At 40.9% G+C, this 18,835-nt stretch overlaps 1 protein-coding gene across 2 annotated transcripts in view; it reads left to right on the top strand.

Annotated features, from left to right (window-relative positions):
• csk.S (C-terminal Src kinase S homeolog) overlaps window positions 1-4,062 on the top strand; it is a 48,505-nt gene extending 44,443 nt beyond the window's left edge. For both annotated transcript variants that reach the window (XM_018255562.2, XM_018255561.2), the window contains one exon: window positions 485-4,062. In XM_018255562.2, the coding sequence (XP_018111051.1) occupies window positions 485-667 (183 nt within the window). In that variant the 3' untranslated portion in view covers window positions 668-4,062. The remainder of the gene's footprint in view (window positions 1-484) is intronic.
• Window positions 4,063-18,835: the final 14,773 nt, after the last annotated feature.

Here is an 18,835-nt window from a genome sequence, read left to right on the forward strand (position 1 = left end):
TAATTATTTTTTTGTGAAAGCCATACTGTATAACAATACTCCACCACAGTTTGCGCTGCAGTCAGGGAAGCAATATTTTCACAAAAAAGTTGGGTTTGTCTATAGTTGCTATGGCTCCCTGCTGTACACTGCCATAAAGGGACCTGTGATAGGTCAGGTGGGATATTTTTGCAATAGTGTTTTCACATTAGAAAAACTGATTTGCTGAAGGCATTGTGCACATGGCAATGTGTTTTATTGCTGACAGCAAATCAGGCAAAAGTCTACCTGGTTGCACCACTGTCGGTGAAAATATTGTTCCCCCACCTGGAAAGCCTCAACCTGGTGGCTGAAACATGTATAGAGGGTTGCCCTATACATTTTTCATAGCACGCTATATCATACGATTGCAAGCAGCATGGATTATTACAACTGTACAGCATTTGCATTATGACTAATGAGTCTTCTAATCATAATTTCAAAATGTCTGCTTCCTTCTTCCTAGGCCCTCAAAGATGTGGTACCAAAGGTGGAGAATGGGTATAAAATGGATGCACCTGATGGATGTCCTCCTGTTGTGTATGATGTGATGAAGCAGTGCTGGCATCTGGACCCAAAACAGCGACCCACTTTTAGGAAGCTGCGAGAACAGCTAGAACATATCAAAGCTAAGGAACTGTTTCATTGAAGCAAGTGCAAGGCTTGGGGTCCTCTGTCATCACAGAGCCATTCCTTGGCCCAAGAGACTCCACAACATCAAGAATATGAGATATAACACCAGAAAGTAATAATTACTTATTGGGCTCTCTTGACCTACATGTCTTGCACTAGCTACCACCTTAGTGCCCATACAATATTCTTATAATCTGCTGGTCTGTGGAAGGATGCAGATGTTTTCTTACATTGATTTCTGCCAAATCTCACCCTCGTGTTATAATTGCCTGTGGCGTGAAAGACTTCGTGAAGATCAGCTGAGAATCGCTAATTGGAAAATATTGCATTGGCTTTGGACACAATGTGAGGCAAACAAAACAATCCAGTCCAGTTCTGTTACAGCTAAGGATTCATTTTACAGACTGGAAAAATCACTTCTGTATCTTGTCTGCCTTATTTAATACAGTCCATCGTAACCAATATACAGAGCTGACTGACAGTACATGTTGACTTCTCATGTTCTCAATCTCACGATTGCCTACCTTTTTTACACACATGCTGCTGACTTTATTCAACAGTATTGTGTACTCTCAAGCATAGATAAAGTCCCTCCCAACCTGAGAATGTAACTACTGTATTATATACAGATACTTTTGTATCCCAGTACCCCATGTAGGCTCACGTTAACCCATGTCCATAAAACAAAATCAATTTACAGAATGAAGAAGAAAATGAATGCAAACATTTCTACTTCCTATAGCATTTAAATTCAATTTTACATTTCAAATAAATCCAGTGCTAGCAGGGTACAGGGTTTCTCTCCACTGCTTGACAGTTCTGCTATCATTGTTACCTGCTATCATTGTTACCAAGCAGCAACACATTGGTCTGAATTGCTGTGTTTCTGGTTTCCAAGTCATACTGGACATTCCCTTAAATTACAAGTTATTCTCTCAGCTCTCCTTATTGATGTGGCATTTTTGTGGTGGAAAGTGAATTCCACAGCCTTTTTTATTGGCAGGCTCCAATAAATATTGAGTGTGTCATTTTGCAAGTGCTACAATTTAAACGTGTCTATTAACAAGTCAGGACACGCACATTTGTGTAACCTCAGAGTTTGGTTCTTTTAGATCCAATAACACTTCAGTTAGTTCTTCTCAGCCCCAAAAGCTCTTGCAGCAAGGGAGTCTGGATGGTCTCAGTACAGTAAATCATGCCTTCATATGTCTGAAAGTTTATTTTTCTAACACAGATGCTAGAGGAAAAACTGTCTGAAGCTGAATGTTCATATTATCGGCGTCTTGGACCATTACTTTGTTTTAATACCGAGTTAACGTCTTAACTCTGCGGTTGGCAGGTGATAAAGTTACTACATCTTGCAAGGCTAAGAGGCAACCCGGTGGCTGCCGTTTTTCCATGTCAACTTAACCCAAGCGTGGCACTATCATACAATTGGTGTACACTATCAGAACTGAAAGGAAGACTGAGCTTGATGAACTTGGTCAATTTCCTGAAGAATTTCCATTCTAGATCATGTACATAAATACTGTTTACGATTTTAGCAAACATGCTGTTGTAAGACCCAAAGGAGAACTGTAGGACATTCATGTTAGCTCAGGAAGCAATTTAATGATTAATTCCTAGAGCTGCAATAAGCGTTTTGAAGAAACCGCAAGCAACACACACACAATCTGCTCCAAGCCCAGGCCTTTCTCGGTTCCATTTGTGCTTCTCTAGTAGAATGTGGTTGGACACAAATGGAGAGACAACTTTGTGGGCCTGTTGCAGCGGGACTTGAGTGTTGGTGATAATCATGACACATCCTGACTATATGTTATTTGAGTGACAATAGACCTTAAGCATCTTTTTTTTTTGTAGCAATGTTTTCGAGTTTCTGGAAAAACCTCATAAATCACATTTCAGTTGCCTCTGATGTTAAAGGGGAACTATTGCCAAAGTCATTGTAAACAATCATTTCTTCAACTAACAAACACAATTCTGCAGTTAACCTCCTAAACACACGATATAGATGACAGGCAAAGCTTCCTATTCATTTATTTACTTATTTTCTCATAAGCAACTGTCCTGACCAGTGAGAATCCTGTAGTGGAGATCAGAGATTGATGACCAACTTTCAAACAGTCTCAGTTTTATGGATTATTAACACCTGTCGCTCCTCCTCCATTAAGTGCTGCGTTCAAACGGGTGCTAATGATAATCTTCTTAATGCATGTTTATGCTGTCTTGTTTATGTATTCAGTATAGAGAGGGGGAATGCCTGAAGCAGATATGTGTATTCTTTTATCATAGCACAACCCACTGTCTGACCAAAGTGGATTTTAAGCATTTCTCTTACTGACGCTCAGACTTGGTGCTGCTTCAAAGAAACACTGCTCTAAGACATATCTCCTTGAATTTTAAGTACGTCCCATAACACTGTAGTGGGGCTGTGATACACTAATTAAATACATGCACCCTCATTCATCTTCATAGGCTTTCTATTGGCTGGTTTCAAAGGCCCGTAAGAAAAATATAATGAAGACCCAGGGAGAAGCATATTAGTAACAGGGTGTCTAAACTCGGCGCTAATAGGAGGAGTAACATCTCTTTTAAGGAGGTGCACCATGCTGATTGGTCAGAAGGGAGCTGCAGCTTGAAGCATAGGAATGGTAAAAGTGAAAAAAAAAGCAATTGTGCATTCATGTTAATTCATTTTTACTGCATAATAAATCCCATTAGTGATTTTTGGATTTGCAATAGTTCCCCTTTAATTGTGTAAATGAGATGGAAACCGTTTCTTTCTAACCATATTTGGTTAAAAAGAGGGAGCCATTGACGGTTGTCCCAAAATGATATTTTGCTCTGTGCATTGTGAGATGGGCAGTTGGGTGAGGACATGCTGAAGGCACATAGTGACAGTTGCAGATTTGCTGGGACTTGTACCAGTTTATCTTACTGACAGGGAGCTCTTCTCACTTAGAGAGCCTGAATGGTCTGTCTTATTTGTGCGCTTGTGTTATAAAGTTTGCAGTTGTTTTGTATGTCGATTTCTTTTTTTTTTTTTTTCTTTTTATGAGGGTCTAATTTTTGTCATATACTATATAAAAATGTATGTATTTTTTATATTTTGTTACAAATCACAAATCAGTCTGCCTTTTTATTTAGGAAAGACTTTTACTGAAGTACGAATCTTATTTTTATTGTATACAAAAGGGGTATTCGGGGAAGGATGGGATAATGCAACAATCACATTGGAAAGGAGAACTCGCTTGGCTTTAATCTTGTGAATTTGTGTGCATGCCGTTTTGTGTCTTCTTTTCCAAAGGCCTTTCCTTTTCATTCCTGTCCAGTGCTTTAAACTCCATGTGTATGCTGCATTTGGTTGGATTAATAGTGTAAAATAAACCATTCCATATGGGTGACCCTTCATTAACTGTGTTGACTCTTTTTACCCAGCAAGAATAGCCTCCTAATCTACCTAATAAGTATTGAAATATAGTCGCCTCCATTTATCTTAGTGATACCCTATGAGACGGGATTAGGGTGATTTACTGAAACCTTCTCTCTCGTTCCGGATGAATCCTTAACCGAATCTGAACCCTTGCCCTGGGCACAAAAATTGCTGAACAAACTGCAACAAATTGAACAGCAATATAATAAAGCCATGGTTTCTGCTGTGTTATTTGAAAACAACTAAAGTGAGGAAAAGAGCCTACTTACAACAGCTTAGCATATTGACCATGGGGTTGGATGTGATTGCCCCAGGGCCCGCACCCCCTCAGGGCCCACCAGACACTAGCACCGGCACAAATCCGCTGGCCTGGGCCCAGGAACTACTTATTCCATGACTGTATTGACCAGTGGTACAGAACCATTTCTAAGGCTCAGAACATCCAGCTATGGGCAAAAACAATGAAGAAAGTATGGTGACCAGACTCTTCCAGCATCCAGGCTTCTGTGACCCTTCTTGTTTAATGAGACTCTTTGTAAGAAAGCACTATGTACAGTAACAGAGCAGAAAAGTATATCTAGACTACCAAAATGCAACTAGATTTCTCTTAAGAGCAGGGTCGGACTGGGGGGCCCAGGGCCCACCGGGACTGCTGGTCCAGGGCCCCCCGCCCCCCTACTACGCCGCTCGACCGCCGCCATGCGCATGCGCGAGCAGCGCTTCTCGTTGAGCAAGCAGCAATGCGCAAGCGGCGACGCGATGCGCATCGCCGGAAACTTTTTCAAAGTTTTTACAATATTAGAGGTGGTCTGGCCCGGCGGGGGCCCACGAGGGTCGGGGCCCACCGGGTTTTTTCCCGGTGTCCCGCCGGGCCAGTCCGACACTGCTCAAGAGTCTTTCTTGGACTGACAAATTACATGTGAAAGGACATGGGCCTTTTTATATCTGGAGAAAAAAACAAGTACAGATTTCACAGAATGTTCTACCAGCACTTATGCAAGTGAAGGCATATTTGATACATTAGTCCGTCTTTTAGTACTATTGTATGTTATTATAAAGACTATAGATCAGCTAGGATTATATAGTGAATAAAGTACCCCCTCTTGTAAAATATAAGGATATTATAAGTTACCGAGGAGTTTCATGACCATATAAAAACACGAGGCCGAGTGCTTTTATACAGGTCATGGAACTCCAAGGTTACTTCTAATATCCTCATATTTTGCAACTGGGGGTACTTTATTATAATGCACTATAAGTTTCAGTGAGTCGTGTGACAGAAATGACATCAGAACTCAGTTTATAACTGATGACAACAGAACTCACCGTTTATAAGGATGCAATTTTTCAAGATATTCATGGCTTTTGTGTATTATATTCATGGCTTTTGTGTATTATATATATGGTATAAGAAATTATGTGAATACTAGTACTCTGCAAAGGTGTACCTAAACGATATAAGGAGGTGCGGTTTACCCCATTGATTGGTCTTAGTAAGATAAGGTGGGACTACCCTGCATTTAAATTTTGTGATTTATGTGATACTGCCAAAGACACCTATGACTAAGTACCGGAGGGTATGAAAGGTGGATCATCTGAGGGTCAGTATGTACCAATTTTTATTATGCTAACTTAGTAAAAAAAAATGTATAATCCGTGGTTTAAGGGATATTTTTTTCAAGTAACCTTTTAGAGTGCCTTGGTAACAGGGCAAACTCCTGGAACCTATATTGCCCTGTGTGGACTGGCTAACTGGACTCCCCTCTACACCGAGGTATTTTTCCTGTTTATTAAATACTAAAGTAAGCCAACTGAAGATCAAATGAATAGTTGTTAAAAATAGGGCCATTTATAATGTAGAGTGAACTTCCTCTTTAATGAAAAACTGTCTAATTTTCCTAAGCAAAACACATTAAATGGCAACTAGTCAAATTTGAAAGTTATTTTTCCTGCAGCTGGTTGAAAAAAAAATCGGGTTGCTGTGGGATACTGCCCATGTACAGATTTGACCCATAATGTTAAAATCAGCCTAATACTTTATGAAATAAATCCATAGCTTCTAATAACTAGTTAGCTCCTCCCATGTTGCTGATAACAGTATGCACGTGAAAGGCTGAAGTATAAGGGAGAGGTGGCCAATAATGAATTCATCTTGATGAGAGGTTAACATAATAGCTACAATTTCAAAATCAGTGGCTAGGAATATTGTAAGGCAACATTAATTGAAGGCAGCATGTGACAGATGCAACGGAATGGACGTAAACCCATTATCCAGAAATCTCCAAATTACGGAATGACCATCTGCCATAGACTCCATTTTATCCAAATAATCCAAATATTTAAAAATTACTTCCTTCTTCTCTGCAATAATTTAACAGCACTTGATCCAAACTAAGATATATAATCCTTATTGGAAGCAAAACAATCTTATTGGGTTTATTTCATGTTCAAATAATTTTCTAGTAGACTTAGGCTGATGGCACACAGTAAGATTCGGGGGAGATTAGTCGCTCATCGACAAATCTCCTCTTTTCGGGCGACTCATCTCCCTGCAGTGCCTTCCCACCGACAAGAATGTAAATCGCAGATGAGACACACTGAAGAGTTTGTAGACACACTGAAGAGGTTACAATTTGCCAAAGAACACTTTGACTGGCCTAAAGAGAAATGGCGCAACATTTTGTGGATTGATGAAAGCAGGATTGTTCTTTTTAGGTCTAGAGACTGCAGACAGTTTGTCAGATAACCCTCAAACACTGAATTCAAACCACAGTACACTGTGAAGACAGCATGGTGGAACAAGCATCATGATATGGAGATGCTTCTCATACTATGGTGTTGGGTCTATTTATCACATATTAGGGACCATGGATCAGTTTCAATACATCAAAATACTTGGAGGTCATGTTGCCTTGTGTCGAAGAGGAAATGCCCTTGAAATGGGAGTTTCAACAAGACAACAACCCCAAACACACCAGTAAACGAGCAACATCTTGGTTTCAGACCAACAAGATTGATATTATGGAGTGACCAGCCCAATCCCCGGACCTCAATCCAATATAAAAATTGTTGGGTGACATGAAAAAATGCTGTTTCTGAGGCAAAACCAAGAAATGCAGAAGAATTGTGGAATGTAACAGGTGCCAGAAGTTGGTTGATTCCATGTAACACAGATGTGCAGCAGTTCTCAGAAACACTGATTATACAGCTAAATATTAGTTCAGGGATTCAAAGGAAAGCAAAATCTTGAAACATTTTTAAGTTTATACAGTGAATGTTTGAGTTTGTTCATGTTTTGATTTGGAATAGAATGTGCAGTGTTCCCAATACATTTGTGTGCGTGGAAATAAAAGCTATTATAAGGATTTTGAGATTTATTCACTTTTTAAACACCCTGCTGTTATTCTGAACACACACACACACTATGTACTGGCAACTAAATGAACTCTTGGTTAAACAACTTTATTAATAACTGCTTCCCCCTCATCTCTCCAGGACAATAACCCGGCAATATTGATTGTTGGAAACAATGATGAGCCGAGTTATGATCATGCCAGGTATTGTACCATCACATTCTGATTATTATATTATAAAGTCCATATTAGTATATGATGTATTTGTGAATGAGAAGACTCTATTCATACAGTATATGGAGGATTTAAAATGGAACTACATATCTGTGCCTATTTCCAGCTTTTGCTGCAAGGACAAAAAGGTTTTGAGTCAATGACAGCTGGGGTAAATCAGGTATATAATGTGTCAATGCCATCATATAGCTACCCCTTTCAATAAAATACCAAGAATATTGGTATTATTTCATCTTTAATGTTAGAAATGTAAGCTTAACTACAAAATGCAATGTCACTGACATAAAGCAGACTCTGGACCAGTGATGCCCAACCAGTAGCTCATGAGCAACACTCTCCAACCTCTTGGATGTTGCACCCAGTGGCCTCAAAACAGGAGCTTATTTTTGAATTCCAGGCTTGGAGGTAAGTTTTGGTAAAAACCAGGTGCACTGCCAAACAGAGCCTCAATGTAGGTTGACAATCCACATATATTACTAAATGGCCAATTACAGCACTTAAGGTGGCCATAGGCGATGTTGCCAAACGAGCGGATCTTTCCCCGATATGCCATTAACAGGCATGGCTATATTGGGGGTAATCTGATTGTTCAGCCGTATGGCCGAACTTTCAGATTACGATGTGCCATGGGCTCCGGCGGGATCAGTTGGGTCAAAATCAAACCTGACCGATCGACCAAACGACCGACCTCCACCAGACGAAAGATGTCGGCTCACGCCACACACATTCCAAATTGGATTAGAGAACATGTATCTGTATTTGTAGCTCTCTGAATTCTTACACATGGGATCCTTGTGGCTGTTGCTCATCTCTAGAGAGAGGAAAACTGAGCATATGGCTGCTCCCTCCTCTCTCTCTTACCCTCCTACTCATGGTGTCCCCACGCACATATGTGCACAGTACAATGCTCTCTGTCTTCCATCAAACAGCTCAGGAATGAAATCCCTCTCCTTAAATTCTGTCACATCTATTAAAATTGCTTTAATCTATTTAGGGAACAATAATATTTGCCGCCAGGGTCTCAACCTTGCATTAATAATAGTACACATCAAGAATCAGTAAGCACCACAGGCCACCATACATTTATAAGGTCTGGAATGGTAAAAAGTTTTGGAGGGAAAGTGTACTATGTGTCACTGACACATAGGTTTTGTTCTTTAGAACTACACTTTCCCCATATGTAAGAAAAGGCACTAGTATGCCCTGGTGCAGTACCAATAAGATGTTCGCTTTTAAACAGGTGACCAATAAATGTTACCTGCTGATTGGTTGCTATGGATTACTGCACCTGGGCAAGCGTAGTGCCTTTTATTACATAACCTTATGTTTACCTGTACAGAAATATTTGTGCACCCTGAGATTTAGAATAGGTTCTAGTTTTTCAAGTACACTGGCTAAAGCCCAAATAGCCCCCCACAGTAGTGATGTGCAGGTCGGGTAAATCCCAACCCAAACCCGCCCTCCCTCTACCCACGCCTGACTTCTGGGTTCCTTTTATAGACCCGCGCCAACCTGGCTCCCCAATGATGTCACAAAAGGGCAAGCAGGCGCACAGCTATAAAAGCGGAAGTCGGAAGACAGCAGTGTAATGTAGCCATCTTACACTACCTGCAAATGGGGGTTCGAGGTCGGCCCAAACCCGTCCGACCTGCAGGTCCCGGGCCGGCCTGCACATCACTACCCCACAGGTCCAGTAAATAGTGATTGTCTATAACATCTTACAGCAGCCCCTCTCCCCAGAAAATGTAGATTGACAATCCGGGCCTCCTCTTACAGAATTGAAACACTGAATTGCACTGGGGTTTATACAAACCATAGCGTCTGCAGCATCACTAATCTGGTCAATGGGATGCAAGTTGTTTGAATGAAGGATAACATGTGATCATATTATCCCAAGACAAACACTTATAAACCCAACACCATATTGCAATTTCCTGCTAATAAACAACTCATAGTGCTCCGTTTCTAGGAAAGAGTTTTTGAAATGAGTACAAGTCCCATGTGTGGGAACAGAATGATTAGTGAATAAAAAATTGTCTATCCATGTTTTAGAACTTCTGCCCCTATACTCTTTACACAAATAGTTGCATTTATTGTGAAAGTCATCCTCAAACTTAAAGGAGACATATAGGATAAATGAAAAAGCCCTAATTATTTACCGGTAGGCAATAACAGATACTATTTGATGTTGCTTTTACTTTTGGCTGTAAATGAATATTGTCTTAAAAAATGGCTCCTTTATTTGAGCTCCCTATAGATGTTCTCTAGTCCCTGTCAGTGTTTCAAATGAGGGGTGGGTCCCTGCCAGAAGCACAGTAGTAGGGGGACAGCCAATCACAGCCCTGCAGTCACCCACGCTTTAGGCAGGCTTCATTTTCCTATCAGGTCAGCCTAACTGCTGATTGGTTCCTGTCCTATAGTGTAGTGAGCTGAGTGCCTCCGGCTCCCCTGCACAGCCAAAGAATTCAGGGAGCAGGAAGTGGAAGAGATGGGAGGGATTTTGCAGAAAATTTCAATAAATCAGCCTGAAACACTACTTTTTAAAGCACAATTCTTCTATATTTAAAAGAGTATAATGCACTGGCACATTCTTGTGTTTTACACAAAATGTCTCCTTTAAAAGTCAATTTTGTACATTAGGATGTGTCATTTAAAATATTTCATATTTAGTCAATGCAACTTTGGTAATACTGCTGTCCTATTGTCTCACATACAGATGACCATGTTGTACTCTCATTCTCGCCGTACAGCCTCAGCAGGACTTGGCAGGAGGTGATCATACTTGTCTGTATGGATGGGGCCTGTTTGTGTGTGTATCTGCTTTTATGTGCTTGAGTGTTGTAATGCTAATTAATTATGAAATATGTAAAGATATATCCTTATACAGGTATAGGATCCCTTATCCGGAACACCCGATATCCAGAAATCTCCGAATTACGGAATGGCTGTCTCCCATTGACTCCATTTTATCCAAATAATTCAAATTTTTAAAAATGATTTCCTTTTTCTCTGTAATAATAAAACAGTAGCTTGTACTTGATCCCAACTAAGATATAATTAATCCTTATTGGAAGCAGAACCAGCCTATTGGGTTTATTTAATGTTTAAATGAATTTATAGTAGACTTAAGACATGAAGACCCAAATTATGGAAAGATCCCTTATCTGGAAAACCCCAGGTCATGAGCATTCTGGATAACAGGTCCCATACCTCTACTTTGAAAGGCTGCATTGTGTCCAAATTTACATTCATGATTGGTTGTGTGGTCCTGTTTTTGGACTTTGTACTTTACAAACCAAATCCATTTGGTCTGTCACATAGACTATATTATGATATCTTCTCCTTGTCATTAACTAGAAGTAACCCATTACATGTTATCTTAGCGAAGAGATAAAGGAGCTTACAGGCATAAATAGGAGGTTAATGCACCTCCCACACATGCATTCAGATGAAGCCTCATCACAGACTACTTTGCCAAAGGTCTATATGCTGCAGGGATTCAGGTGCAGCGATCACATAGGAAACCCTGCATGATGGATGCAGGTCATGGATGACCTAATTATAGAACAGATAGAACTAGATATATTTGAATTGGTGGTCAGCTGATAATCAGTGGCTGGCAGCTGTATACTTTAATATGAATAGCAGGAAGAGTGTCACTTTGTGCATCACTGCTGTGCTTTAACAGGTATGATGAACATGGCAATATAGACAAATACAATAAATATACACAACCAGATCTGAAACTTGCCTGACCATCTTTATAGTGTTGAATGAATTGTCACGTGTACCAAAGCAGATAAATGTGTCCTCCATGTGTTGGCATGCTTTGAGAAGTACCATTATGTTCAATTGGGTGCAGGGAGCAACAGTAACCAGATGCAATTTAATGTAAGGATTTATGATTTAGAAAATCCTTTTGATGATTTCAAGTTTACTAAATTCTCTCCAGTGTGACAGTTTATTTTACTTGCTATTGATAAGTTATAATGATGAATAAATCTCCCCATAGTTAAATCTGAACAGAAGAAGGAGGTTCTTGCCCAGTAGATCTTACAACACTGTGTTTTGTCTCCTGTATCACAGATCCCAGACTCTGAAAAGGAAACGTTTGAAAAGGAGTTTGAAGAGTTTCAGAAGGAGCTAGACAAAAATATCCAGGATTTTCAGAAAAAGCATCCTAAAGAAGGTTGGCTGTATGTTCTGTCAGCTTTACCTTAACTTGTTATTGCCATGGATACCTTCGAGTAATGTATTGCCTTAAATGTCTGTGTGTATTTTGGAGCCCTTATGACCAGAATCTAGAGTTACCTTGTTTAACCTGGCCACAAACTAACCAGATTGGCCATAGATACTTTGTAAATTAGCCTTTGCCTAAAATGTGGTTATTTTTTGTTTCCAAATATTTTGCTGGTATAGAACCCCACCATGTTTCACAAAGCACTTGCAATACATGGGTTGTTACTGTGTAATTCTGCCTGTTGTGCCCCCCACACACATTGATAGCCAAATAGCGTGGCTCAAATAATATGTAATGTGAAAGATAGGTTCAGCTCTTGATGCTCATAACTTCCCGTGCACTCTCTTTTCCTTACCATCTCCTGCTCTGTTATTATTCTTCTCCTGTCCATCAATCATTTCCATAAGTGAGGAACAAACTTAATTTTGTTATTTACTTCCTTGTCTCGTTTCTTTGGCATGCAAATGCTTTTAGTTTGTTCTTTTGCTTAGCCTTTCCTACACCATCAATCTTTCATTTAATATTGTTTCCGTCTAATGGACCCATTTCTCTTCCCTTTATCTCCTCTCTTCTCTTACTACCTCACCTTTTCTCACTAACTGTCTTATATCTGCTTATCTGTTCCAGGTGATGATGCCTTTGAATCAGAGGGGCAGAGACAGCTAGATATGGTTCTTGGTGGAAAAATCCGTGTGCTGGAGGAGCTAAGGGTATTGAAGGGGAGACTGAGTACGACTCTGGAGGAGCAAAAGAGGTTCCGGATTAATCTGAGTTGTCCAGCGCTAATGAGACCATGACTGTGAAGAAGGAACAGGTGAGTGTATGAATTATAAATTAGACACTTTTTTCCTTTTCTTGCCAACAGCAATTAGTGAAAAAGAAATTTGTTGTACAAAGTGAATCAATGCTTGTGTACTGAGTTATGTACAGTGCAGCAGACAGTGTCAAACATTCTTACATCAACAGAGACAAGGCAGGAATGTACAGTTCGTTCTACCAACATAACATGTGATTTTAACGTTTACAATGATTAAGAATTATACCCTGTACATATTCATGGTGGAAGCACTGGGTGGCTTAGTTCCAGAGGATTAAGTATCTCCCATGAACATCTAACCAGACCAAGCAGTGGTAGAATAAAACACAACATAATGGTCTGGAAACTATAGTACAGTTTATAAAGCAATTACACCAGTTTTACCAGCTCAGGGAAACACTATATTGTATTGTCATTCTTGTAAAACACTTTTAATTTTTGGGGTTACTGTTATTTCATATCTGTAAAAAGCTGTATTTGAATATTAACGTGGATAACTTTATATAGTTTGCAATTAAAGGAATGGGATGCTCAGTGAAAGGTTTCAGTGTAGAAAATCCTCAAGCCCTTTTGAATTGCGCTTAGTGCAGGGATCCCCAACCTTTTGAACCCGTGAGCAACATTCAGATATAAAAAGAGTTGGGGAGCAACACAAGCATGAAATATGTTCTTGAGGTGCGAAATAAGTGCTGTGATTGCCCATTTTGGATTGTAAACTTACATTGATGCTCTGTTTGGCAGTGCACCTTGTTTTTATACAACCAAAACTTGCTTCCAAGCCTGGAATTTAAAAATAAGCTCCTGCTTTGAGAACTTTGAGAGAGGGTTGGAGAGCAACATGTTGCTCACAAGCTTCTGGCTGGGGATCACTGCTTTAAGTGGTGATTTATTGCTAATGCACAGTAAATACATCTGTTCCTGCAAGGATGCTGGGGATAATTTTAATGAAGGAAGAAGACAAATAGGTTTATTTATCCAGAAGTGTTTTTACTTCTTTTATTGGTCTCATTCAGGGGGCGGCTTATACCCCCCCCTGCACCCCTTTGGTAATCCCTGCCTTTGGCACTTACAGCTGCACCTTTAAATAAATTAAACAATCTTTCTATTTAGCTCTGTAAAGGTAAATCTTTCTAAACATTGATTACTCTTGTAAAAAAATATACCTGTTTCATGCTAATTTGGATTGGGTGACTGTGATTTGCTCACTTTGGGGGAAGTGCTTTTATATTACAGGGAGTCCAGACAGGTTGCAGCACTGAGGATTTAGTAACATAGTAACATAGTAAGTAAGGTTGAAAAAAGACACATGTCCATCAAGTTCAACCTTTTAGTTTTTTTTTTGTTTGTTTTTTAATCTGCCTAACTGCTAGTTGATCCAGAGGAAGGCAAGAGAACCCATCTGAAGCCTCTCCAATTTGCCTCAGAGGGGGAAAAAAATCCTCCCTGGCTCCAAAATGGCAATTGGACTAGTCCCTGGATCAACTTGTACTATGAGCTATCTCCCATAACCCTGTATTCCCTTACTTGCTAAAAAGCCATCCAACCCCTTCTTAAAGCTATCTAATGTATCAGCCTGTACAACTGATTCAGGGAGAGAATTCCACATCTTCACAGCTCTCACTGTAAAAAAACCCCTTCTGAATATTTAGGCGGAATCTCTTTTCTTCTAATCGGAATGGGTGACCTTGTGTCAGCTGGAAAGATCTACTGGTAAATAATAATTTAAATAAATAGCATTAGTGTGAACATCCCCCATTTGGCCAGTCTTTCCTCATAGCTAAGATTTTCAATACCTTTTACCAGCTTAGTTGCCCTTCTCTGTACCCTCTCTAATACAATAATGTCCTGTTTGAGTGATGGAGACCAAAACTGTACGGCATATTCTAGATGGGGCCTTACAAGTGCTCTATACAGTGGAAGAATGACCCCCTCCTCCCGTGACTCTATGCCCCTTTTAATACAGCTCAAGACCTTATTTGCCCTTGATGCTGCTGACTGGCATTGCTTGCTACAGCCAAGTTTATCATCTACAAGGACTCCAAGGTCCTTTTCCATAATGGATTTGCCTAGTGCAGTCCCATTAGGGTATAAATGACTTGCATATTTTTACATCCCAGGTGCATGACTTTACATTTATCAACATTGAATCTCATTTGCCACTTAGCTGCCCAGATTGCCAGTTTATCAAGATCCTGTTGCAAGGATGCCACATCCTGGATGGAATTAATTGGGCTGGATAATTTTGTGTCATCTGCAAACACTGATACATTACTTACAACACCCTCCCCTAAGTCATTAATGAATACCCTCCCCTAAGTCATTAATAAATAAAAGTGGACCCAATACTGAGCCCTAAGGGAGCCCACTAAGAACCTTACTCCAAGTACAGAATGTACCATTAACAACCACCCTCTGTACCCGATCCTGTAGCCAGTTTCCTATCCAAGTGCAAACGACTTCATTAAGCCCAACAGACCTTAGTTTAGAAAGCAGTTGTTTGTGGGGCACAGTATCAAACGCTTTGGCAAAATCCAAATAGATCACATCCACTGCCCCCCCCCCACTGTCCAGCATCTTACTTACCTCATCATAAAAAGCAAAAAATTAGTCTGACATGACCCATCCATAAAGCCATGCTGATTGCTGCTCATAATGCCATCCACTAGGACAAAATTTTGAATGTGATCCCTTAACAAGCCTTCAAATAATTTGCCCACCACAGATGTCAAATTTACTGGCCTATAACTGCCAGGCTGAGATGGTAATCCCTTTTTGAATATTGGAATAACATCAGATTTTCTCCAAACCATAGGCACCATACCAGATGAAAGCAAATCTGAGAAAATCAGAAATAGGGGCTGGTCTAAAACTGAACTAAGCTCTCTTAGAACCCAGGGGTGTATGCCATCAGGCCCTGGAGCCTTGTTTACATTAATTTTTATTAAAGCTTTATGAATCATATCCTGAGTCAGCCACTGACTAGATTGAGCTAAGCCATCAGTGCAGCTATGAGGTAAGCCTGGGAACTCAGACTCCTCTATTGTATACACTGAAGAAAAGAACTGATTTAGCACATTTGCCTTTTCTGTATCTATGACAACCATGCTGGTAGCATTATTTAATGGAGCAACACTCTCAACCTGCATCTTTTTACTATTAATATATTTTAAAAAAACTTCATTTAATACTATTTCCAGTTTATCGTTCATTTCATTCATTACTTAGTATGCCATGCTCTTAAACCTCTTACGATTTGAAGGATTAAAAGCTTAAAGGGTTTTCTTTTGTGTTTCCTGTTTTCATCTCCCAGCACAAAATAAAATGTGTTAAAAAATGCAGTCATACTCTGTTCCATTTCAGTGATTGGAAGCTAAATATATCTCACCCTGTCTGTCTGAAGCCAGGTCTGTCAGGAAAAATCAGCATTATAACTGAGACCGGAATAAAATGATGTATATAAACATATACAATGTGTGACGTTTGTCAGTATAAAAACAGAGTAATTCTGCTGCAAAGTGGTTGCTCCATATTTATTGTAAGAAAATACTGTACTTCAGTGGAGGGGAAGTATAGTTCTACAATCTACAAGGCTTTTGTATGTTCTCCCTGGTCAGCATGGGTTTCTTTTTGGTTCTCCACAAACATTCCAAAAACATACCGGCAGGTTTTATCATTGATGATAGTGTATGTGTGCACATGTGAGAGGGACCTTAGAGTGTAAGCTCCACTGGGACAGGAACTGATATAAGTGATGTATAATCTCTCGATCTCAATGATGCCTGCTCACCTCCCTTTCCCCTTTATTGTTCTTTGGCTGCCTTAGATGTATATTGGCCTTGTGTTTGGATCAAATGTTTTTCAGTTTCAGTGCTTTGAAATTACAGAGGGCTAAAGCATTGGGGTCAAGGGCATGAATTATTTGCAAGGAATAATATATAGTATACATATTCATACATAATAACAAAATATCACTAATAATGTCTTTACCTTCAGAATAAAGTTTCAAGTAAGAGATGTTCCTTTTATATTTATTGTTAATGCAAATGGTAATATATAATATAATTTTCTGCTTTATTTAACGTGATGTCCAGTCCAATGGTCTAAACTGGCATAGATGTGAGTAGGGAATGGAATGAAATGGATAGAATACAGTCGTGGCACTGCAAAACATATCAATCAGGAATGTTCTTCACAATGTTGATTGTACATTGTCATGGTCTGGATATTTTGCTTCTTTCATTTCTCCTTATTGTTATGACTATTGCCATCATTTTCAGGGACAGTCCTTGCTGTGGACTTTTTGTTCATGTTTAGAATACTGTCCAACATCAGGGAACACTGAACTATTTTGAGTTCTCAGCAGTTTCCGTCTCAATGGAATCTAAGGGGTCGTTTATTGTAACGATCGCCGCCCGGAGCAGGCCCAGGAGCTCCGGGCGGCGAGTCCTCTCCTGCCGGCGTCGCTCCCAAGATGGCGGCGCCCATGGCCGCCACGTGGGTAAGCGGCGCGATGACGTCAGTGCGCTGACGTCGGCGCAAGGACGTCAATGACGTCACTAAGGCGCCAAATTCAAATAAAAAGCCTGTTTAGACGCCAGGATGGCGCCCAAGTATAGGAAATCTTCCCCAAAGTATTTCCTGGGTTCCCTGTGTGCTATTTTTGCTATCCTGTTCCTGATTATTATCTTTGACCCTTGCCTGGACTTTGGACTTTTGCCTTTATCTGCCTGCCCCTGAACTCTTGCCTGGATTCAGATTATTCTTCGATTAACCCTTTGGACACCGCGACCTTGTTTCCTCAAGAGGGCTTCCTCCTTGATCCTGACAACCTCCCTGGAGGGAGCTCCCGGCTCCCTGACATTATACTTGGGCCATGGATCCTACTGAGGAAGCTACGCCTGATGTCGGACGAGCGCTCCGCGGACTGGCATCCCGCATGGAGGAATATGAAGCCCAGCAGTACCACATTGCACAGGCACTCGATACCCTTCTCTCCCGAGTGCCTCCAGCGCCTCCTGCTTCCCAAGCGGCTGCAAATCCTCCCTTGGCGGACGTCTCATCTAACACAGGTTTCTCGTCTGGTGAGCCTCGTATTCCGCCTCCTCCTCGCTTCAGTGGGGACCCACAGGCCTGCAGAGGTTTTGCTACACAGTGCCAGATCCAGTTCGAGTTTCAACCCTCGCACTTCCCCAATGAACGTTCCAAGGTGGGGTATGTAATGTCTCGTTTGGTGGGCAAACCGCTTGAGTGGGCAACATCTCTTTGGGAGAAGAATTCTCCACTGACTTTTGATGCCAAGGCTTTTCTGCAAACATTCCGTACTGTGTTTGATGCCCCGGGTCGGGTCACTAATGCTCCTTCTCGTCTCCTGCAACTCCGACAGGGAAACCGCAGCGTCAGTGACTATGCTATTGACTTTAGAACTTTGATGGCTGAAACTTCCTGGAATGACGATGCCTATAAGGCCGTATTCTATCAAGGTCTGTCTATTCGCATTAAAGATGATCTTGTCTCCAGGGAGTTCCCTGATCTGCTGGAAGATCTGATTGCACTGTCCATTAAAGTGGACACTCGTCTCAGAGAGCATCAAGTAGAGAGGGAGCATTGTAAACGATTTCAACCCGTGTTGGCACCTCGCTTCCAGAGACCTCTCTTGCAAACTCCAGCTGCTCAAGCTCCTCCTTCTCCTCCGGAGGAACCGATGCAGGTTGGAAGGGCTCGTCTCTCCGAACAAGAAAGACTCCGTAGACGAATGGCTGGCTTATGTCTGTATTGTGGCGGACAGTCTCATTTTGCGAATTCTTGTCCAGCGAAGCCCACGAGTTCTGTTCCCCGAGGTATATCTAGGGTAACACATGTAGGGGGCACTACTCCAAAGTCTCAAGAGAACACTCACAGGTTTCTCCTTCCTTTACAGATTCGCCTAGCCACTAAGACTATTGTTGGCTCTGCTTTCATTGACTCTGGAGCTGCTGGGAACTTCATGGACGCTCTGTTCGCCAAACACTTGGAAGTTCCCTTATTCCCATTGTCTACTCCTCTCCGAGTCACAGCCATTGACGACAGACCCCTGGAGGCTGAATTTATCTCCATGACGACTGGGGAAT

The sequence above is a fragment of the Xenopus laevis genome, chromosome 3S (assembly GCF_017654675.1).
Source record: "Xenopus laevis strain J_2021 chromosome 3S, Xenopus_laevis_v10.1, whole genome shotgun sequence".
NCBI lineage: Eukaryota > Metazoa > Chordata > Amphibia > Anura > Pipidae > Xenopus > Xenopus laevis.